This window comes from Cyanistes caeruleus, chromosome 33, assembly GCF_971803275.1.
Source record: "Cyanistes caeruleus chromosome 33, bCyaCae1.hap1.1, whole genome shotgun sequence".
Lineage (NCBI taxonomy): Eukaryota > Metazoa > Chordata > Aves > Passeriformes > Paridae > Cyanistes > Cyanistes caeruleus.
The window spans coordinates 1,281,209-1,303,619 of NC_141734.1; the positions used below are offsets into that span (position 1 = coordinate 1,281,209).

At 44.9% G+C, this 22,411-nt stretch overlaps 1 protein-coding gene across 1 annotated transcript in view; it reads left to right on the top strand.

Moving 5' to 3' along the window:
* Positions 1-22,411, top strand: part of WDR46 (WD repeat domain 46) — a 33,614-nt gene that overhangs the window by 4,145 nt on the left and 7,058 nt on the right. The window contains exons 5-11 of the mRNA XM_086870707.1: positions 2,723-2,784; positions 4,318-4,422; positions 8,127-8,277; positions 12,129-12,264; positions 14,921-15,020; positions 18,744-18,897; positions 20,838-20,985. Of these exons, the coding sequence (XP_086726833.1) occupies positions 2,723-2,784; positions 4,318-4,422; positions 8,127-8,277; positions 12,129-12,264; positions 14,921-15,020; positions 18,744-18,897; positions 20,838-20,985 (856 nt within the window). The remainder of the gene's footprint in view (positions 1-2,722; positions 2,785-4,317; positions 4,423-8,126; positions 8,278-12,128; positions 12,265-14,920; positions 15,021-18,743; positions 18,898-20,837; positions 20,986-22,411) is intronic.

The window sequence follows — 22,411 nt, forward strand, 5'->3', positions numbered from 1 at the left end:
TTGGGGGGAAAATGGGAATTTTGGGGAGAAAAATGGAGGTTTTAGGAGAAAAATTGGAGATTTTAGGTGGAAAAATGGGAATTTCGGGGGGAAAAATGGGAGTTTTGGGGGGGAAAAATGGGAATTTTGGGGGAGAAATGGGGATTTGGGGGGAAAAACGGGAATTTTGGTGGGGAAAATGGGGATTTTGGGGAAAAATGGGAATTTTGGGGAAAATTGGGGATTTGGGGGGAAAAACGGGAATTTTGGGGAGAAAATTGGGGATTTTGGGGGGAAAAAATGGGGATTTTGGGGAAAAAAATGGGGATTTTGGGGGGAAAATGGGGATTTTGGGGGGGAAAAATGGGAATTTGGGGGGGAAAATGGGGATTTTGGGGAGAAAAATGGAGGTTTTAGGAGAAAAATTGGAGATTTTAGGTGGAAAAATGGGAATTTCGGGGGGAAAAATGGGAGTTTTGGGGGGGAAAAATGGGAATTTTGGGGAAAAAAATGGGAATTTGGGGGGGAAAATGGGAATTTGGGGGGGAAATGGGAATTTTGGGGAAAAAATGGGGATTTTGGGGGGAAAAATGGGGGTTTTGGGGGAAAAAATGGGGGTTTTGGGGGAAAAAAATGGGAATTTTGGGGGGGAAAATGGGAATTTTGGGGGGGAAAATGGGGATTTTGGGGAAAAATGGGGATTTGGGGGGAAAAATGGGGATTTTGGGGGGAAAAATGGGAATTTTGGGGGGAAAATGGGAATTTTGGGGGGAAAATGGGGATTTTGGGGGGAAAAACGGGAATTTTGGGGGGAAAATGGGAATTTTGGGGAGAAAAATGGAGGTTTTAGGAGAAAAATTGGAGATTTTAGGTGGAAAAATGGGAATTTCGGGGGGAAAAATGGGAGTTTTGGGGGGGAAAAATGGGAATTTTGGGGGAGAAATGGGGATTTGGGGGGAAAAACGGGAATTTTGGTGGGGAAAATGGGGATTTTGGGGAAAAATGGGAATTTTGGGGAAAATTGGGGATTTGGGGGGAAAAACGGGAATTTTGGTGGGGAAAATGGGGATTTTGGGGAGAAAAATGGAGGTTTTAGGAGAAAAAATGGAGGTTTTAGGTGGAAAAATGGGAATTTTGGGGGGAAAAACGGGAATTTTGGGGGGAAAAACGGGAATTTTTGGTGGAAAATGAGAAATTTTGGGGGGAAAAATGGGAATTTGGGGGGGAAAAATGGGAATTTTGGGGAAAAATGGGAATTTTGGGGAAAAATGGGAATTTTGGGGGGGAAAAATGGGGATTTTGGGGAAAAATGGGAATTTTGGGGGGGGAAAATGGGAATTTTGGGGAAAATTGGGGATTTTGGGGGGAAAATGGGGATTTTGGGGGGAAAATGGGAATTTGGGGGGGAAAATGGGAATTTTGGGGAAAATGGGAATTTTGGGGAGAAAATGGGAATTTTGGGGGAAGAAATGGAGGTTTTAGGAGAAAAAATGGAGATTTTTGGTGGAAAAATGAGGATTTGGGAGGAGAAATGGGAATTTTGGGGGAAAAAATTGGGGATTTTGGGGGGAAAAATGGGAATTTTGGGGGAAAAATAGGAATTTTGGGGGGGGAAATGGGAGTTTTGGGGGAAAAATGGGAATTTTGGGGGGAAAATTGGGGATTTTGGGGGGAAAAATGGGAATTTGGGGGGGAAAATGGGGATTTTGGGGGAAAAATGGGGATTTTGGGGGGGAAATGGGGATTTTGGGGGGAAAAATGGGAATTTTGGGAGGGAAAATGGAGGTTTTAGGAGAAAAAATGGAGATTTTAGGTGGAAAAATGGGAATTTCGGGGGGAAAAAATGGGAATTTTGGGGGGAAAAAATGGGGATTTGGGGGGAAAAATGGGAATTTTGGGGGGAAAATGGGAATTTTGGGGAAAAAATGGGAATTTTGGGGGAGAAATGGGAATTTTGGGGGGAAAATTGGGAATTTTGGGGGGAAATGGGGATTTTGGGGGGAAAAATGGGGATTTTGGGGGAAAAATGGTAATTTTGGGGGAGAAAATGGGAATTTTGGGGAGAAAAATGGAGGTTTTAGGAGAAAAATTGGAGATTTTAGGTGGAAAAATGAGGATTTGGGAGGAGAAATGGGAATTTTGGGGGAAAAAATTGGGGATTTGGGGGGAAAAATGGGAATTTTGGGGAAAAAAATGGAGGTTTTAGGAGAAAAAATGGAGATTTTAGGTGGAAAAATGGGAATTTTGGGGAAAAAGATGGAGTTTTGGGGGGGAAAATGGGAATTTTTGGGGGAGAAATGGGAATTTTGGGGGGAAAATTGGGAATTTTGGGGGGAGAAATGGAGGTTTTAGGTGGAAAAATGAGGATTTGGGGAAAAAAAATGGGAATTTGGGGGGGAAAAAATGGGAATTTGGTGGAAAAATTGTGAATTTAGGGGAAAAAATGGGAATTTTGGGGGGAAAAAAGGGAATTTCGAAGCAAAAAATTGAATTTTGGGTGGAAAAAAGGGAATTTTGAAGAAAAAAATGGGAATTTTTTGGGGAAAAATGGGAATTTTGGGGGGAAAATGGGAATTTTGTGGGGAGAAATGGGAATTTTGGGGGGAAAAATGGGAATTTGGGGGGGAGGCCTGGCAGTGGGGGAGGGGAATTTGGGAATTTTGGGGAATTTTGGGGAATTTTGGGGAATTTTGGGGAATTTGGGGCTGAGAATTCCCATTTTTTGGTGCCCCTCCCCCCCCAGCACTTTGAGCTGCGCCTGGAGCAGTTCGGGCCCTACAGGCTGGACTACGCCCGCACCGGCAGGTGAGCACCAGTACGGACCAGTATGGACCAGTATGGACCAGTATGGACCAGTATAGACTAGTATAGACCAGTATGGATCAGTATGGACCAGTATGGACCAGTATAGACCAGTATGGACCAGTATAGACTAGTATAGACCAGTATGGATCAGTATGGACCAGTATGGACCAGTATAGACCAGTATGGACCAGTATAGACTAGTATAGACCAGTATGGATCAGTATGGACCAGTACGGACCAGTACGGACCAGTATGGACCAGTATGGACCAGTATAGACCAGTATGGACCAGTACGGACCAGTACGGACCAGTATAAACCAGTATGGATTAGTATGGACCAGTATAGACCAGTATGGACCAGTATAGACCAGTATGGACCAGTACCCAGTGGTGTAAAGCAGTATGGACCAGTATGGACCAGTATGAACCAGTATAGACCAGTATGGACCAATACCTAGTGGTGTAAACCAGTATGAACCAGTATAAACCAGTATAAACCAATATAGACCAGTACCCAGTGGTGTAAAGCAGTATGGACCAGTATGGACCAGTATGGACCAGTACCCGGTGGTGTAGACCAGTATGGACCAGTAAAAACCAGTATGGACCAGTACCCAGTGGTGTAGACCAGTATGGACCAGTATAAACCAGTACGGACTGGTGTAGACCAGTATGGATCAGTTCCCCCCCAGTCCATCCCAGTCCCTCCCAGTTCATCCCAGTCCATCCCAGTCCATCCCAGTTTGTCCCAGTTCCCCCCAGTCCCTCCCAGTCCCTCCCAGTCCCTCCCAGTCCATCCCAGTCCCTCCCAGTCCATCCCAGTCCCTCCCAGTCCCTCCCAGTCCATCCCAGTCCATCCCAGTCCCTCCCAGTCCATCCCAGTCCCTCCCAGTCCATCCCAGTCCCTCCCAGTCCATCCCAGTCCCTCCCAGTTCCCTCCCAGTCCATCCCAGTCCCTCCCAGTCCCTCCCAGTGCTCCCCAGTCCCTCCCAGTCCCTCCCAGTCCATCCCAGTTCCCCCCCAGTCCATCCCAGTCCATCCCAGTCCCTCCCAGTCCATCCCAGTCCCTCCCAGTGCTCCCAGTCCATCCCAGTCCATCCCAGTCCATCCCAGTCCATCCCAGTCCCTCCCAGTCCATCCCAGTCCCTCCCAGTCCATTCCAGTCCCTCCCAGTCCCTCCCAGTTCCTCCCAGTGTTCCCAGTCCATTCCCAGTCCCTCCCAGTTCCCTCCCAGTGCTCCCCAGTCCCTCCCAGTTCCCTCCCAGTCCCTCCCAGTCCATCCCAGCTCCATCCCAGTCCCTCCCAGTCCATCCCAGTCCATCCCAGTGTTCCCAGTCCCCCCCAGTCCCTCCCAGTCCCTCCCAGTCCCTCCCAGTTTGTCCCAGTTCCCCCCAGTCCCTCCCAGTTCCCTCCCAGTCCATCCCAGTCCATCCCAGTCCCTCCCAGTCCATCCCAGTCCCTCCCAGTCCATCCCAGTCCCTCCCAGTCCCTCCCAGTCCCTCCCAGTCCATCCCAGTTTGCCCATTCCCGCAGGCAGCTGTTACTGGGAGGTCTCCGGGGTCACGTGGCCGCCCTGGACTGGGCCCAGCGGCGCCTCCTGAGCGAGTTCAGCGTCGGGGAGAGCCTGAGAGACCTGCGGTGGGAACTGGGAGCACTGGGAGGGACTGGGAGGGACTGGGAGGGACTGGGATGGACTGGGATGGACTGGGGGGGACTGGGAGGGACTGGGAGGGACTGGGGGGGACTGGGGAGAGCCTGAGAGACCTGCGGTGGGAACTGGGAGCACTGGGAGGGACTGGGAGGGACTGGGAGGGACTGGGATAGGGACTGGGAGGGACTGGGAATGGACTGGGAGGGAACTGGGGGGGACTGGGAGGGACTGGGGGGGACTGGGGAGAGCCTGAGAGACCTGCGGTGGGAACTGGGAGCACTGGGAGGGACTGGGAGGGACTGGGGGGGACTGGGAGGGACTGGGAGGGACTGGGATGGACTGGGAGGGACTGGGAGAGAACTGGGGGGGACTGGGAATGGACTGGGAACACTGGGAGGGGACTGGGAGGGACTGGGGGGGACTGGGGAGAGCCTGAGAGACCTGCAGTGGGAACTGGGAGCACTGGGATGGACTGGGATAGGGACTGGGAGGGACTGGGAGGGACTGGAATAGGGACTGGGAATGGACTGGGAATGGACTGGGAGGGGGTTGGGGACACTGGGATGGACTGGGAGGGACTGGGAGGGACTGGGATGGACTGGGAGGGAACTGGGACAAACTGGGAGGGAACTGGGAGGGACTGGGATGGACTGGGATGGACTGGGAGCACTGGGATGGACTGGGATGGACTGGGAGGGGGTTGGGGACACTGGGAGGGGACTGGGACAAACTGGGATGGACTGGGAGAGCACTGGGTCCATTTTTGGTCCTAAAATTCGCTTTTTTCTCTCCAACCCACTGTTTATTCCTCCCCAAATTCCCATTTTTCCTCCCAAATCCCCATTTTCCCCCCCAAATTCCCGTTTTTCCCCCCAAAATTCCCATTTTTTCTCCCAAAATCCCCATTTTTTCCCCCAAATTCCCCCAAAATCCCCAATTTTCCCCCCAAATTCCCATTTTCCCCCCCAAAATTCCCATTTTCCTCTCCAAAATCCCCATTTTTTCCCCCAAAATTCCCCATTTTTACCCCAAATTCTCCCCAAAATCCCCATTTTTCCCCCAAAATCCCTGTTTTCCCCCCAAAATTCCCATTTTCCTCTCCAAAATTCCCATTTTTTCCCCCAAATTCCCCTCCAAATCCCCATTTTACCCCCAAAATTCCCATTTTCCCCCCCCAAATCCCCATTTTTTCTCCAAAATTCCCCCCAAATTCCCGTTTTCCCCCCAAAATTCCTGGTTTTCCCCCCCAAAATCCCCATTTTTTCCCCCCAAAATTCCCATTTTCCCCCCAAAAATCCCCATTTTTTCTCCAAAATTCCCCCCAAAATCCCTATTTTTTCCCCCCAAATCCCCAAATTTCCCGGATTTTCCCCCAAATCCCCGTTTTCCCCCCCAAAATCCCCGTTTTCCCCCCAAAATCCCCAAATTCCCCCCCAAAATTCCCCATTTTTCCCCCAAAATCCCCAAATTCCCCCCAAATTCCCATTTTTCCCCCCAAATTCCCATTTTTCCTCCAAAATCCCCATTTTTACCCCAAAATCCCCATTTTCCCCCCCAAAATTCCCGTTTTTTCTCCCAAAATCCTCATTTTCCCCCCCAAAATTCCTGGATTTTTCCCCAAAATTCCCATTTTCCCCCCAAAATTCCCATTTTCCCCCGCCAAATCCCCATTTTTTCCCCGAAATTCCCCATTTTTTCCCCAAAATTCCCCCCCAAATCCCCATTTTTTCCCCCCAAATCCCCAAATTTCCCGGATTTTCCCCCAAATCCCCATTTTCCCCCCCAAAATCCCCATTTTTTCCCCCAAATTCCCCCCAAAATTCCCGTTTTCCCCCCCAAAATCCCCATTTTTTCCCCCAAAATCCCCATTTTTCCCCCAAATTTCCCCCAAAATCCCCATTTTTTCTCCAAAATTCCCCCCAAATTCCCGTTTTTCCCCCCAAATTCCCCCCAAAATCCCAATTTTTTCTCCCAAAATTCCCATTTTCCCCCCCAAATTCCCATTTTCCCCCCAAATCCCCATTTTCTCCCCAAAATCCCCATTTTTCCCCCAAATTCCCCCAAAATCCCCATTTTTCCCCCCCAAATCCCCATTTTTTCCCCGAAATTCCCCATTTTTTCCCCCCAAATTCCCCCCAAAATCCCCATTTTTCCCCCCAAAATCCCCATTTTTCCCCCCAAAATCCCCATTTTTTCTCCCAAAATCCCCATTTTTTCCCCAAATTCCCCCCAAATCCCCATTTTTCCCCCCCAAATTCCCCTTTTCCCCCCCAAAATCCCCATTTTCCCCCCCAAATTCCCATTTTTCCCCCCAAAATCCCCGTTTTCCCCCCCAAAATTCCCATTTTCTCCCCAAAATCCCCATTTTTCCCCCCCAAATCCCCATTTTTTCCCCGAAATTCCCCATTTTTTCCCCCAAATTTCCCCCAAAATCCCTATTTTTTCCCCCCAAATTCCCCCCAAAATTCCCATTTTCCTCTCCAAAATCCCCATTTTTCCCCCCAAAATCCCCATTTTTTCCCCCAAAATTCCCATTTTTCCCCCAAATTCCCCCCAAAATCCCCATTTTCCCCCCCAAAATTCCCATTTTCCTCTCCAAAATTCCCATTTTTTCCCCCAAAATCCCCATTTTATCTCCAAATTCCCCCCCAAATCCCCATTTTTCCCCCCAAATCCCCAAATTTCCCGGATTTTCCCCCAAATCCCCATTTTCCCCCCCAAAATCCCCATTTTTTCCCCCAAAATCCTCATTTTTCCCCCCAAAATTCCCGTTTTTTTCCCCAAATTCCCCATTTTCCCCCCCAAATCCCCATTTCCCCCCCAAATTCCCCTTTTCCCCTCCAAAATTCCCATTTTTTCCCCCAAATTCCCCCAAAATCCCCATTTTTTCTCCCAAAATTCCCATTTTTCCCCCAAAATTCCCATTTTTCCCCCAAATTCTCCCAAAATTCCCATTTTTTCTCCCAAATTCTCCCAAAATCCCCATTTTTTCTCCAAATTCCCCCCAAATTCCCATTTTTCCCCCCAAATCCCCATTTTCCCCCAAAATCCCCATTTTCCTCTCCAAAATCCCCATTTTTTCCCCCCCAAATCCCCATTTTTCCCCCCAATATCCCCAAATTCCCGCCCAAAATTCCCATTTTCCTCTCCAAAATCCCCATTTTTCCCCCAAATTCCCCCCAAAATCCCCATTTTCCCCCCCAATATCCCCAAATTCCCCCCAAAATCCCCATTTTTCCCCCAAATTCCCCCCCAAAACCCCCATTTTCCCCCCCAAAATCCCCATTTTTTCCCCCAAATTCCCCCCAAAATTCCCAATTTTCCCCCCAAAATCCCCATTTTTTCTCCCAAAATCCCCATTTTTTCCCCCAAATTCTCCCAAAATTCCCATTTTTTCCCCCAAATTCTCCCAAAATCCCCATTTTTTCCCCAAATTCCCCCCAAATTTCCCGGATTTTCCCCCCCAAATTCCCATTTTTTCCCCCAAATTCCCCCAAAATCCCCATTTTCCCCCCAAATTTCCCATTTTCCCCCCCAAATCCCCATTTTCCCCCCCAAATTGCCCCCAAAATTCCCATTTTCCCCCCCAAATCCCCATTTTCCCCCCCAAAATCCCCATTTTCCCCCCCAAAATCCCCATTTTCCCCCCCAAAATCCCCATTTTTCCCCCCAATTCCCGTTTCCCCCCCAGCTGGCTGCACTCCGAGTCCCTCCTGGCCGTGGCCCAGCGCCGCTGCCTCCACGTCTACGACAGCCAAGGCCTGGAGCTCCACGTGCTCCGCGATTTCCGGGGAATTCTGCGCCTGGAATTCCTCCCCTACCATTTCCTGCTCTCTGCCGTGGTCAGTGCCGCCCCCCAGATCCCAAATTCCCACGGAATTCCCGGGATTTTCAGATTTTCACCCGTTTTGAACCAAATTTGGGGGATTTTTCTCCATTTTTTTGCCTTTTTTTGGGTGGATTTTGGGTGGGTTTTGATCATTTTTGGCCATTTTTTACCAAATTTGGGGGATTTTTCACCATTTTTTTGACGTTTTTCGGGTGGGTTTTGGGTGGATTTTGATAATTTTTGTCCCTTTTTTACCATTCCTGGTCCATTTTCCCCCATTTTGAGCCGTTTTTAACCAAATTTGAGTGATTTTTCACCATTTTTCATCATTTTTGGGTGGGTTTTGATCATTTTTGTCCCTTTTTTACCATTGCTGGAGGATTTTCACCCATTTTTAACCAAATTTCAGTGATTTTTGACCATTTTTTTGTCTTTTTTTGGTGGATTTTAGGTTAATTTTGATCATTTTTGGCCATTTTTGTCCCTTTTTTACCATTCCTGGAGGATTTTCCCCATTTTTAACCAAATTTCAGGGATTTTTCACATTTTTTTCGACGTTTTTTGGGTGGATTTTGGGTGGGTTTTGATCATTTTTGGCCATTTTTTACCAAATTTGGGGGATTTTTGTCCCTTTTTTCACCATTTTTGGGAGGATTTTGATCATTTTTGGCCATTTTTTACCAAATTTGTGGGATTTTTCTCCTTTTTTTCGACGTTTTTTGGGTGGATTTTGGGTGGATTTTGATCATTTTTGGCCATTTTTTACCATTCCTGGAGGATTTTCCCCATTTTTAACCAAATTTGGGGGATTTTTCACCATTTTTTCACCTTTTTTTGGGTGGATTTTGGGTGGATTTTGATCATTTTTGGCCATTTTTTACCAAATTTGGGGGATTTTTCTCCATTTTTTTGCCGTTTTTTGGGTGGGTTTTGATAAATTTTGGCCATTTTTGTCCCTTTTTTACCACTCCTGGTCCATTTTCCCCATTTTGAACCAAATTTCGGGGATTTTTCACCTTTTTTTTGCCTTTTTTTGGGTGGATTTTGGGTGGATTTTGATCATTTTTGGCCATTTTTGTCCCTTTTTTACCTTTGCTGGAGGATTTTCCCCCATTTTTAACCAAATTTGGGGGATTTTTCTCCATTTTTTTGAAGTTTCTTGGGTGGATTTTGGGTGGATTTTGATCATTTTTGGCCATTTTTTACCAAATTTGGGGGATTTTTCACCATTTTTTGGGTGGATTTTGGGTTAATTTTGATCATTTTTGGCCATTTTTTACCATTCCTGGAGGATTTTCACCCATTTTTAACCAAATTTGGGGGATTTTTCACCATTTTTTGGACGTTTTTTGGGTGGGTTTTGATAAATTTTGGCCATTTTTGTCCCTTTTTTACCACTCCTGGTCCATTTTCCCCATTTTTAACCAAATCTCAGGGATTTTTCTCCATTTTTTTGCCTTTTTTTGGGTGGATTTCAGGTGGATTTTGACCATTTTTGTCCCTTTTTTACCATTGCTGGAGGATTTTCACCCATTTTGAACCAAATTTTGGGGATTTTTCACCATTTTTTTGACGTTTTTTGGGTGGATTTTGGGAGGGTTTTGATCATTTTTGGCCATTTTTGTCCCTTTTTTACCATTCCTGGAGGATTTTCCCCATTTTTAACCAAATTTGGGGGATTTTTCACCTTTTTTTTTGCCTTTTCCCGACTTTTCCCATGTTTTTTCCCCCTTTTCCTGAGTTTTTTTACCCCCTTTTCCCAACTTTTTCCCCTTTTCCCAACTTTTTTCCCCTTTTCCAGATTTTTCCCCCCCTTTTCCCTCATTTTCCCCCCTTTTCCCGACTTCTCCCAACTTTTCCCTTTTTTCCCAACTTTTCCCTTCTTTTTCCCCCTTTTCCCAAATTTTTCCCCCCTTTTTCCAAGTTTTCTCCATTTTCCCAAATTTTTTCCCCTTTTCCCCCATTTTCCAGACTTTTTTCCCCCTTCCCCCCCTTTTTTTCCCCCATTTTTCCCCATTTTTCCCCATTTTTCTCCCCTTTTCCCCGTTTTTTTCACCCTTTTCCCAACTTTTTCCCCCTTTTCCCAAGTTTTCCCCCATTTCCTCCCATTTTCCCAAATTTTTCTGCCTCTTTTCCCAACTTTTCCCCCATTTTTCCCCATTTTTCCCCCTTTTTTCCCCATTTTCCCCCATTTTCCCCCATTTTTCTCCCCTTTTCCCGAATTTTTCTCCCCTTTTCCCCGTTTTTTTCACCCTTTTCCCAAGTTTTTCCCCCTTTCCCCCCATTTTCTCCCCATTTTTCCCCATTTTCCAGAGTTTTTTCCCCCTTTTCCCAACTTTTCCCCAACTTTTCCCCCATTTTTCCCCATTTTTCCCCATTTTCCCCCATTTTTCCCCCTTTTTCCCCCATTTTTCTCCCCTTTTCCCTGTTTTTTTCACCCTTTCCCAAACTTTTGTCCCCTTTTCCCAAATTTTTCTCCTCCTTTCCCCAACTTTTCCCCATTTTCCCCAATTTCTTCCCCATTTTTCCCCATGTTTTTCATTTTTTCCCCATTTTTTCCCCATTTTTTCCCCTTTTTCCCCATTTTCCCCCATTTTTCTCCCCTTTTCCCTGTTTTTTTCACCCTTTCCCAAAGTTTTTTTCCCCTTTTCCCCCACTTTTTCCTCCCCTTTTCCCAAATTTTTCCCCATTTTTCCCCATTTTCCCCGTTTTTTACCCCTTTTCCCAAGTTTTTCCCCCTTTTCCTCCCACTTTCCCAAATTTTTCTCCCCCTTTCCCCAACTTTTCCCCATTTTTCCCCATTTTCCCCCATTTTTCCCTCTTTTTTTCCCCATTTTTCCCCCATTTTCCCCCATTTTTCCCCATTTTCCTCCCCTTTTCCCAAATTTTTCTCCCCCTTTTCCCTACTTTTCCCCATTTTCCCCCATTTTTCCAGACTTTTCCCCCATTTTTCCCCATTTTCCCCCCATTTTTTCCCCATTTTCCCCTATTTTTCTCCCCTTTTCCCCCATTTTTTCCCCTTTTCCCAAATTTTTCTCCCCTTTTCCCAACTTTTCCCTTCCTTTTCCTGACTTTTTCCCCCATTTTTCCCCATTTCCCCCCATTTTTTCCCCATTTTCCCCCATTTTCCCAAATTTTTCTCCCCTTTTCCCAACTTTTCCCTTCCTTTTCCCGACTTTTTTCCCGACTTTTCCCCATTTTTCCCCCATTTTCCCCCATTTTTCCCCCATTTTCCCCCATTTTTTCCCCATTTTCCCCCATTTTCCCCCATTTTTCTCCCCTTTTCCCAAATTTTTCTCCCCTTTTCCCAACTTTTCCCTTCCTTTTCCTGACTTTTTTCCTGACTTTTCCCCATTTTCCCCCATTTTTCCCCCATTTTTCCTCATTTTTCCCCCATTTTTCCCCATTTTCCCCCATTTTCCCCCATTTTCCCAAATTTTTCTCCCCTTTTCCCAACTTTTCCCTTCCTTTTCCTGACTTTTTTCCCGACTTTTCCCCATTTTTCCCCCATTTTCCCCCATTTTTCCCCATTTTTCCCCATTTTCCCCCATTTTTCCCCATTTTCCCCCATTTTCCCCCATTTTTCCCCCTTTTTCCCCCATTTTTCTCCCCTTTTCCCAAATTTTTCTCCCCTTTTCCCAACTTTTCCCAACTTTTTTCCCAACTTTTCCCCATTTTTCCCCATTTTTCCCCATTTTCCCCCATTTTTCCCCCATTTTTTCCCCATTTTTCCCCATTTTTCCCCATTTTCCCCCATTTTTCTCCCCTTTCCCCCATTTTTTTCCCCTTTTCCCAAATTTTTCTCCCCTTTTCCCGACTTTTCCCGACTTTTTTCCCGACTTTTCCCCTTTTTCCCCCCTGCAGAGCGAGCTGGGGCTCCTGCATTTCCTGGACATCTCCGTGGGTCGGGAAGTGGCCGCGCTCCGGACCCGCAACGGCCGCGCCGGCGCCATGGCCCAGAACCCGGCCAGCGGCGTCATCCACCTGGGCCACGCCAACGGTGAGACGGCCCAGAATTCCCAAAAAATTCCCAAAAAATTCCCAAAAAATTCCCAAAAAATTCCTGAGGGATTGGGGGGATTTTGGGGAATTTTTGGGGATTTTTTTGGGAATTTTTTGGGATTTTTTTAGAATTTTTTTAGAATTTTTAGGGATTTTTTTAGAATTTTTAGGGATTTTTGCGGGGATTTTTTTGGGTATTTTTTTTGGATTTTTTGGTGATTTTTTGGGATTTTTTGGGGAATTTTTAGGGATTTTTTGGGGGATTTTTTGGGGACTTTTTGGGGATTTTTTGGGATTTTTTGGGATTTTTTTGGGATTTTTTTTGGGATTTTTTTGGGATTTTTGAGGATTTTTTAGGGATTTTTGGGGATTTTTGGGGGATTTTTTGGGAATTTTTTTGAGGATTTTTGGGGATTTTTTTTGGATTTTTTGGGGATTTTTTGGGGATTTTTTGGGATTTGGGGCCATGGCCCAGAACCCGGCCAGCGGCGTCATCCACCTGGGCCACGCCAACGGTGAGACGGCCCAGAATTCCCAAAAAATTCACAAAAAATTCCTGAGGGATTGGGGGATTTTGGGGAATTTTTTTGGGATTTTTTTGGGATTTTTTGGGATTTTTTGGGATTTTTTTGGGAATTTTTTGGGGATTTTTTGGGGATTTTTGGTCATTTTTTGGGTATTTTTGGGCATTTTTTGGGGCTTTTTTGGGGATTTTTTGGGCAATTTTGGGGAATTTTTTGGAGGATTTTTTTGAGGATTTTTAGGATTTTTTGGGGATTTTTTGGGATTTTTTTGGGATTTTTTGGGATTTTTTGGGGATTTTTGGGGATTTTTTTGGGGATTTTTTGGGATTTTTTGGGGGATTTTTTGGGATTTTTTTGGAATTTTTAGGGATTTTTTAGGGATTTTTTGGGGGATTTTTTTGGGATTTTTTGGGCATTTTTTAGGATTTTTTTTGGGATTTTTGGAGATTTTTTCGGGATTTTTTTGGGATTTTTTGGGATTTTTTGGGGATTTTTTGGGGATTTTTTTGGGGATGTTTTGAGGATTTTTTGGGGATGTTTTTGGGATTTTTTTGGGGATTTTTTGGGATTTTTTGGGGATTTTTTGGGATTTTTTGAGGATTTTTTGGGGAATTTTTAGGGATTTTTTGGGGAATTTTTGGGGATTTTTTGGGGATTTTTGGGGAATTTTTTGGGATTTTTTGGGGAATTTTTTGGGATTTTTTGGGGATTTTTGGGGATTTTTTTGGGATTTTTTTTGGGATTTTTAGGGATTTTTTTAGAATTTTTAGAGATTTTTGCGGGGATTTTTTTGGGTATTTTTTTTGGATTTTTTGGGGTTTCTTTGGGATTTTTGGGGGATTTTTTGGGGATTTTTTGGGGATTTTTGGGGAGATTTTTTGGGATTTTTTAGGATTTTTTTTGGATTTTTTTGAAATTTTTTGGGGATTTTTGGGCATTTTTTGGGGATTTTTTGGGGATTTTTTGGGCAATTTTGGGGAATTTTTTGGAGGATTTTTTTGAGGATTTTTAGGATTTTGGGGGATTTTTTTGGGATTTTTTTGGGATTTTTTGAGATTTTTCCCTGGATTTTTTTGGGGATTTTTTGGGGATTTTTGGAGATTTTTTCGGGATTTTTTGGGGATTTTTTGGGATTTTTTGAGGATTTTTTGGGATTTTTTTGGGATTTTTTGAGGATTTTTTGGGGATTTTTTGGGGATTTTTTTGGGGATTTTTTGGGATTTTTTGGGGATTTTTTGGGTTTTTTTGAGGATTTTTAGGGATTTTTTGGGGAATTTTTGGGGATTTTTGGGGGATTTTTGGGGAATTTTTTGGGATTTTTTGGGGATTTTTGGGATTTTTTGGGGATTTTTAGGGATTTTTTGGGGAATTTTGGGGAATTTATTTGAGGATTTTTTTGAGGATTTTTGGGATTTTTTGAGGATTTTTTTGGGGGGATTTTTTGGGATTTTTTTTTTATTTTGGGAAATTTTTGGGGGGATTTTTGGGGATTTTGGGGGGTTTTTTTTGAGAATTTTGGTGTTTTTTGGGTGGGATTTTTGTGTTTTTATCAGGATTATTTGGTAATTTGGAGGGAATTCTTTTATTTATTTTTTTGGGATATTTTTGGGATATTTTGGGAATTTTTTTGGGCATTTTGGGGGGGGATTTTTGGGATATTTTTGGGATTTTTTTTTAATTTTGGGGGATTTTGGGGGGGGATTTTTGGGGGATTTTTTGGGGATTTTTTAGGGGATTTTTTGAGAATTTTTTGAGGATTTTTTGGGATTTTTTGAGGATTTTTTGGGGATTTTTTGGGGATTTTTTGAGGATTTTTTGGGGATTTTTTGGGATTTTTTGAGGATTTTTTGGGGATTTTTTGGGGGGATTTTTTGGGGATTTTTTGGGGGATTTTTTGGGGATTTTTTGGGAATTTTTTGGGTTTTTTGGGGGATTTTTGGGGGGGATTTTTTGGGGATATTTTTGCCATTTTTTTTTCAATTTTTGGGGAATTTCTGTGGATTTTTTTGCAATTTTTTTGGGATTTTTTCAGGATTTCCTGAATTTTTTTAGGGATCTGATGAAATATTTTGAGACCTTGAGATTTTTTTTGGGAATTCTGCTCGGGAATTCCCGGATTTTCCCCTCCAGGAAGCGTTTCCCTGTGGACTCCCAGCGTTTCTGAGCCCGTGGTTCGGCTCCTGGCCCATCGCGGAGCCGTGCGCGGCCTCGCCGTCGACGCCGCGGGAAGGTGCCAAACCCCGGGAATTCCAGGAAATTCGGGGAATTCCTGGGAAATCTGGGAAATTCGGGGGAATTCTGGGAAATTTGGGGGAATTCCTGGGAAATCCGGGGAAATTTGGGGGAATTCCGGGGAAATTTTGGGGAAATTCGGGGAATTCCAGGGGAAATTCGGGGAAATTCTGGGGAAATTCTGGGGAATTCTGGGGAAATTTGGGGAATTCCCGGGAAATTTCAGGGAATTCCGGGGAAATTTTGGGGAATTCCGGGGAAATTTTGGGGAATTCCGGGGAAATTCTGGGATTTTGGGGGGATTTCCAGGAATTCTGGGGGAATTCCTGGGAAATTTGGGGAATTCCCGGGGAAATCCGGGGAAATTCGGGGAATTCCAGGGGAAATTCCGGGGAAATTTGGGGAATTCTGGGGAAATTCTGGGATTTTGGGGGGATTTTTGGGAATTCTGGGAGATATCTGGGGGGATTTCTGGGAATTCTGGGGAAATTTGGGGAATTCCCGGGAATTTTGGGGAAATTTGGGGAATTCCGGGGGATTTCTGGGATTTTGGGGGGATTTCTGGGAATTCTGGGGGATTTCTGGGGGGATTTCCAGGAATTCTGGGAGATTTTTTTGGGATTTCTGGGAATTCCAGGGGGTTTCTGGGAATTCTGGGGGATTTTTGGGGGAATTCCCGGGAAATTCGGGGAATTCCAGGGGAAATTCGGGGAATTCTGGGGAAATTTGGGGAATTCCGGGGAAATTCTGGGACTTTGGGGGGATTTCCGGGAATTCTGGGGGATTTCTGGGGGAATTCTGGGGAAATTTGGGGAATTCTGGGGAAATTTGGGGAATTCCGGGGGATTTCTGGGATTTTGGGGGGATTTCTGGGAATTCTGGGGAAATTTGGGGAATTCCCGGGAAATTCGGGGAATTCCAGGGGATTTCTGGGAATTCTGGGGGAAATTCTGGGAATTCTGGGGAAATTTGGGGGAATTCGGGGAAATTCTGGGATTTTGGGGGGATTTCCGGGAATTCTGAGGGAATTCCGGGGAAATTTGGGGGAATTCCCGGGAAATTTGGGGGAAATTTGGGGAATTCCGGGGAAATTCTGGGATTTTGGGGGGATTTCCGGGAATTCTGGGGGATTTCTGGGAATTCTGGGGGATTTCTGGGAATTCCGGGGAAATTCCGGGGAATTCCTGGGAAATTTGGGGAATTCTGGGGAAATTTGGGGAATTCCGGGGAAATTTGGGGAATTCCCGGGAAATTCGGGAAATTCCAGGGGATTTCTGGGAATTCTGGGGAAATTTGGGGAATTCCGGGGAAATTCTGAGATTTTGGGGGGATTTCCGGGAATTCTGGGGGAATTCTGGGGGAATTCCGGGGAAATTCTGGGAATTCACGGGAAATTTGGGGAATTCCTGGGAAATTTGGGGAATTCTGGGAGATTTCTGGGGGAATTCTGGGGAAATTCGGGGAATTCCAGGGGAATTCTGGGAAATGCGGGGAATTCCGGGGAAATTTGGGGAATTCCGGGGAAATTTGGGGAATTCCTGGGAAATTCGGGGAATTCCAGGGGATTTCTGGGAATTCTGGGGGATTTTTGGGAATTCTGGGAGATTTCTGGGGGAAATCTGGGGAAATTTGGGGGAATTCCGGGGAAATTCGGGGAATTCTGGGGAAATTTCGGGGAAATTTGGGGAATTCCGGGAAAATTTTGGGATTTTGGGGGGATTTCCGGGAATTCTGGGGGATTTCTGGGGGAATTCCTGGGAAATTTGGGGAATTCCGGGGAATTTGGGGAATTCCAGGGAAATTCCGGGGAATTCTGGGGAAATTTGGGGAATTCCGGGGAAATTCTGGGATTTTGGGGGGATTTCCGGGAATTCTGGGGGATTTTTGGGAATTCTGGGAGATTTTTGGGGGGATTTCCGGGAATTACGGGGGATTTTGGGGGGATTTCTGGGAATTCTGGGAGATTTCCAGGGGATTTCTGGGAATTCTGGGGGAATTCTGGAATTTGGGTGGATTTTGGTGACTTTGGGTTGGATTTTCCTGGATTTGGGTTGGATTTTGCTGGAATTTGGGCGGATTTTGCTGGAATTTGGGTGGAATTTGGTTGGATTTGGGTGGGATTTTCTTGGATTTTGCTGGATTTGGGTTGGATTTCCCTGGAATTTGGGTGGATTTTGTTGGATTTGGGTGGGATTTTGCTGGATTTTGCTGGAATTTGGTTGGATTTGGGTGGAATTTGGGTGGATTTGGGTGAATTTGGGTTGGATTTTGCTGGAATTTGGGCAGATTTTGCTGGAATTTGGTTGGATTTGGGTTGGATTTCCCTGGATTTTCCTGGATTTGGGTTGGATTTTGCTGGAATTTGGGCGGATTTGGGTGGATTTGGGTTGGATTTCCCTGGATTTGGGTGGATTTTGGTGGATTTGGGTTGGATTTTGTTGGAATTTGGTTGGATTTGGGTGGGATTTCCCTGGATTTGGGGTGGATGTTGCTGGAATTTGGGCGGATTTTGCTGGATTTGGGTGGATTTGGGTGGAATTTGGTTGGATTTGGGTTGGATTTCCCTGGATTTTGGTGAATTTGGGTTGGATTTTGCTGGAATTTGGTTGGATTTTGCTGGATTTTGCTGGAATTTGGTTGGAATTTTCTGGGATTTCCCTGGATTTCCCTGGTTTTCCCTGGAATCCAGCAGGAATTTGGGTGGATTTGGGTTGGATTTCCCTGGATTTTGCTGGTTTTCCCTGGAATCCAGCAGGAATTTGGGCGGATTTTGCTGGATTTGGGTGGATTTGGGTGGATTTAGGTGGGATTTGGGTTGGATTTCCCTGGATTTCCCTGGATTTTGCTGGTTTTCCCTGGAATCCAGCAGGAATTTGGGTGGATTTTGCAGGCATTTGGTTGGATTTGGGTGGATTTCGGTTGGATTTGGGTTGGATTTCCCTGGATTTGGGTTGGATTTCCCTGGATTTGGGTTGGATTTTGCTGGAATTTGGGTGGATTTGGTGGGATTTGGGTTGGATTTCCCTGGATTTTGCTGGTTTTCCCTGGAATCCAGCAGGAATTTGGGTGGATTTGGGTTGGATTTCCCTGGATTTTGCTGAATTTGGGTGGGATTTCCCTGGATTTGGGTTGGATTTTGTTGGAATTTGGTTGGATTTGGGTGGGATTTCCCTGGATTTTGGGTGGATTTTGCTGGAATTTGGTTGGATTTGGTTGGATTTTGCTGGAATTTGGGTGGATTTTTCTGGGATTTCCCTGGATTTCGCTGGTTTTCCCTGGAATCCAGCAGGAATTTGGGTGGATTTTGCAGGCATTTGGTTGGATTTGGGTGGATTTCGGTTGGATTTGGGTTGGATTTTGCTGGATTTGGGTTGGATTTTTCTGGATTTGGGGCGGATTTTGTTGGAATTTGGTTGGATTTGGGTTGGATTTCCCTGGATTTTGCTGGTTTTCCCTGGAATCCAGCAGGAATTTGGGTGGATTTGGGTTGGATTTCCCTGGATTTTGGTGAATTTGGGTGGGATTTCCCTGGATTTGGGTTGGATTTTGTTGGAATTTGGTTGGATTTGGGTGGGATTTCCCTGGATTTGGGGTGGATTTTGCTGGAATTTGGGCGGATTTTGCTGGATTTTGCTGGATTTTGGTTGGATTTTTCTGGGATTTCCCTGGATTTTGCTGGTTTTCCCTGGAATCCAGCAGGAATTTGTTCCCCCCCACGCAGCCTGATGGCCACGTCGGGTTTGGACCGGAAGATCCGGATTTTTGACCTGCGGAATTTCGGGGTCCTGCGGGAATGGGGGGTCCCAACGGGGGCTGCACACCTGGAATTCAGCCAGAGGGGGCTCCTGGCCAGCGCCTGCGGGGACCTGCTGCAGGTCAGAGACCCAAAAAACACCAAAATCCACCCAAAAACGCACCCAGAACACAAAAAAACCTAAATAAATCCTCAAAAACACCAAAAAAACACCCAAAAAACACCAAAATTCACCCAAAAACGCGCCCAGAACACAAAAAAAACCCTCAAAAACACCCAAAAAATACCGAAATCCACCCAAAAACGCACCCAGAACACGAAAAATACCAAAAAAACCCCACCAAAATACCTAAAAAACACCAAAATCCACCCAAAAACATACCCAGAACACAAAAAAACCCCTCAAAAACACCCAAAAACCACCCAAATCCACCCAAAAACACACCCAGAACACGAAAAACACCAAAAAAACACCCAAAAACCACCCAAATCCACCCAAAAACGCACCCAGAACACAAAAAAACCTAAAAAAAACCCCTAAAAACACCCAAAAACCACCAAAATAAACCAAAAACCCACCAAAATCCACCCAAAAACACACCCAGAACACGAAAAAACCTAAAAAAATCCTCAAAGACAGCCAAAAAACAGCAAAATCCACCCAAAAACACACCCAGAACGCAAAAAAACATCAAAAAAACACCAAAATAGACCCAAAAACCACCAAAATCCACCCAAAAACACACCCAGAACACGAAAAACACCAAAAAAACCCACTAAAAACACCCAAAAAACACCCAAAAAACACCAAAATTCACCCAAAAACACACCCAGAACACAAAAAAACCCCTCAAAAACACCCAAAAAACACCCAAATCCACCCAAAAACACACCCAGAACACAAAAAACACCAAAAAATTCCCATTTTTCCCCAAAAATTCCCATTTCTCCCCCCAAATTCCCATTTTCCCCCAAAATTCCCATTTTCTCCCCCAAAATTCCCATTTCTCTTTCCCAAATTCCCATTTTTCCCCAAAAAATTCCCATTTTTCCTTTCTAAAATCCCATTTTTCCCCCCAAAATTCCCATTTTTCCCCCCAAAATTCCCATTTTTCCCCCCCAATCCCCATTTTCCCCCCAAAATTCCCATTTTTCCCCCAAAAATCCCCATTTCTCCCTCTCAAATTCCCATTTTTCCCCCCAAATCCCCAATTTCCCCCCCCAAAATTCCCATTTTTCCCCCCTAAATTCCCATTTCTCCCTCTCAAATCCCCAATTTCCCCCCAGAATTCCCATTTTTCCCCTAAAAATTCCCAGATTTTCTCCCCCAAATTCCCATTTCCCCCCCAGAATTCCCATTTCTCCCCCCCAAAATTCCCAGATTTTCCCCCAAAATCCCCATTTTTTCCCTCCTAAAATTCCAATTTTTCCAAAAAAAATCCCATTTTTCCTTAAAAAATCCCAATTTTTCCCCCCAAATCCCAGGATTTCCCCCCAAAATTCCCAATTTTCCCCCCAAATTTCCCATTTTCCCCCCCAAAATTCCCATTTTTCCCCCCAAATCCCCAATTTTCCCCCCCAAATCCCATTTTTCCCCCCAAAATTCCCATTTTCCCCCCAAAATTCCCCATTTTCACCCCCAAAATTCTCATTTTTCCCTAAAAATCCCAATTTTTCCCCCCAAAATTCCCATTTTTCCCCCCAAAATTCCCATTTCTCCCTCTGAAATCCCCAATTTCCCCCCAAAATTCCCATTTTTCCCCTAAAAATTCCCAGATTTTCTCCCCCAAATTCCCATTTCCCCCCCAGAATTCCCATTTCTCCCCCCCAAAATTCCCATTTCCCCCCAAAATCCCCATTTTTTCCCTCCTAAAATTCCAATTTTTCCCAAAAAAATCCCATTTTTCCTTAAAAAATCCCAATTTTTCCCCCCAAATCCCAGGATTTGCCCCCAAAATTCCCCATTTTTCCCCCAAAATCCCCATTTTCACCCCCAAAATTCCCATTTTCCCCCCCAGAATTCCCGATTTTTCCCCCCAATCCCGTTTTTTCCCCTCCCAGGTTTATTCCCTCCCGGATTCCGGGTCCCCCCCGAGGCCGTTCCTGCAGCACCGAACCCCAAATTCCCTCCAGGGGCTGCGATTCTGCCCCTTCCAGGACGTCCTGGGCGCCGGCCACGGGCAGGGATTCACCAGCATCCTGGTGCCAGGTGGGAATCCCGGGAATTCCGGGAATTTGGGGAATTTTTGGGAATTTTTTGGGAATTTTTTGGAATTTTTTTCGATTTTTTTTCGATTTTTTTTCAATTTTTTGGGGATTTTAAAGCGGTTTGGGAGGTGGCCACGGGCAGGGATTCAGCAGCATCCTGGTGCCAGGTGGGAATTCCTGGGATTTTGGGAATTTTTGGGAATTTTTGGGATTTTTTTGGAATTTTTAGGAATTTTTTGGAATTTTTTTGGATTTTTTTTTTTTTTTTTTCGATTTTTTTTCGATTTTTTTTCGATTTTTTTCGATTTTTTGGGGAATTTTAAAGCGGTTTGGGAGGTGGACATGAGTTGGGATTCAGCAGCATCCTGGTGCCAGGTGGGAATCCCGGGAATTCTGGGAATCCTGGGAATTTTGGGGAATTTTTGGGAATTTTTGGGAATTTTTTGGGATTTTTTTAGGATTTTTTTGGATTTTTTTTTTGTTTTTTTTGGATTTTTTTTGGATTTTTTTTTGATTTTAGGGCGGTTTTGGGGTGTTTGGGAGGTGGCCACGGGCAGGGATTCACCAGCATCCTGGTGCCAGGTGGGAATTCTGGGAATTCTGGGAATTTTTGGGAATTTTTCGGATTTTTTTTGGAATTTTTTTTTATTTTTTTTCGATTTTTTTTCGATTTTTTGGGGAATTTTAGGGCGGTTTTGGGGTGTTTGGGAGGTGGCCACGGGCAGGGATTCAGCAGCATCCTGGTGCCAGGTGGGAATCCCGGGAATTCCGGGAATTCTGGGAATTCTGGGAATTTTTGGGAATTTTTTTTGATTTTTTTTCGATTTTTTTTCGATTTTTTTTCGATTTTTTTTCGATTTTTTTTCGATTTTTTTTCGATTTTTTTTCGATTTTTTTGGGAATTTTTGGGCAGTTTTGGGGTGTTTGGGAGGTGGCCACGGGCAGGGATTCACCAGCATCCTGGTGCCAGGTGGGAATTCTGGGAATTCTGGGAATTCTGGGAATTTTGGGGAATTCTTGGGAATTTTTGGGAATTTTTTGGGATTTTTTTGGAATTTTTTTGGAATTTTTTTCGATTTTTTTTCAATTTTTTGGGGAATTTTAAAGCGGTTTTGGAGGTGGCCACGGGCAGGGATTCACCAGCATCCTGGTGCCAGGTGGGAATCCCGGGAATTCTGGGAATTCTGGGAATTTTGGGAATTTTTTGGGAATTTTTTTGGGATTTTTTGGGAATTTTTTTGGGATTTTTTTCGATTTTTTTTCGATTATTTTTGGATTTTAGGGCGGTTTTGGGGTGTTTGGGAGGTGGCCACGGGCAGGGATTCAGCAGCATCCTGATGCCAGGTGGGAATCCCGGGAATTCCGGGAATTCTGGGAATTTTTGGGAATTTTTGGGAATTTTTTTGGAATTTTTTTGGGATTTTTTG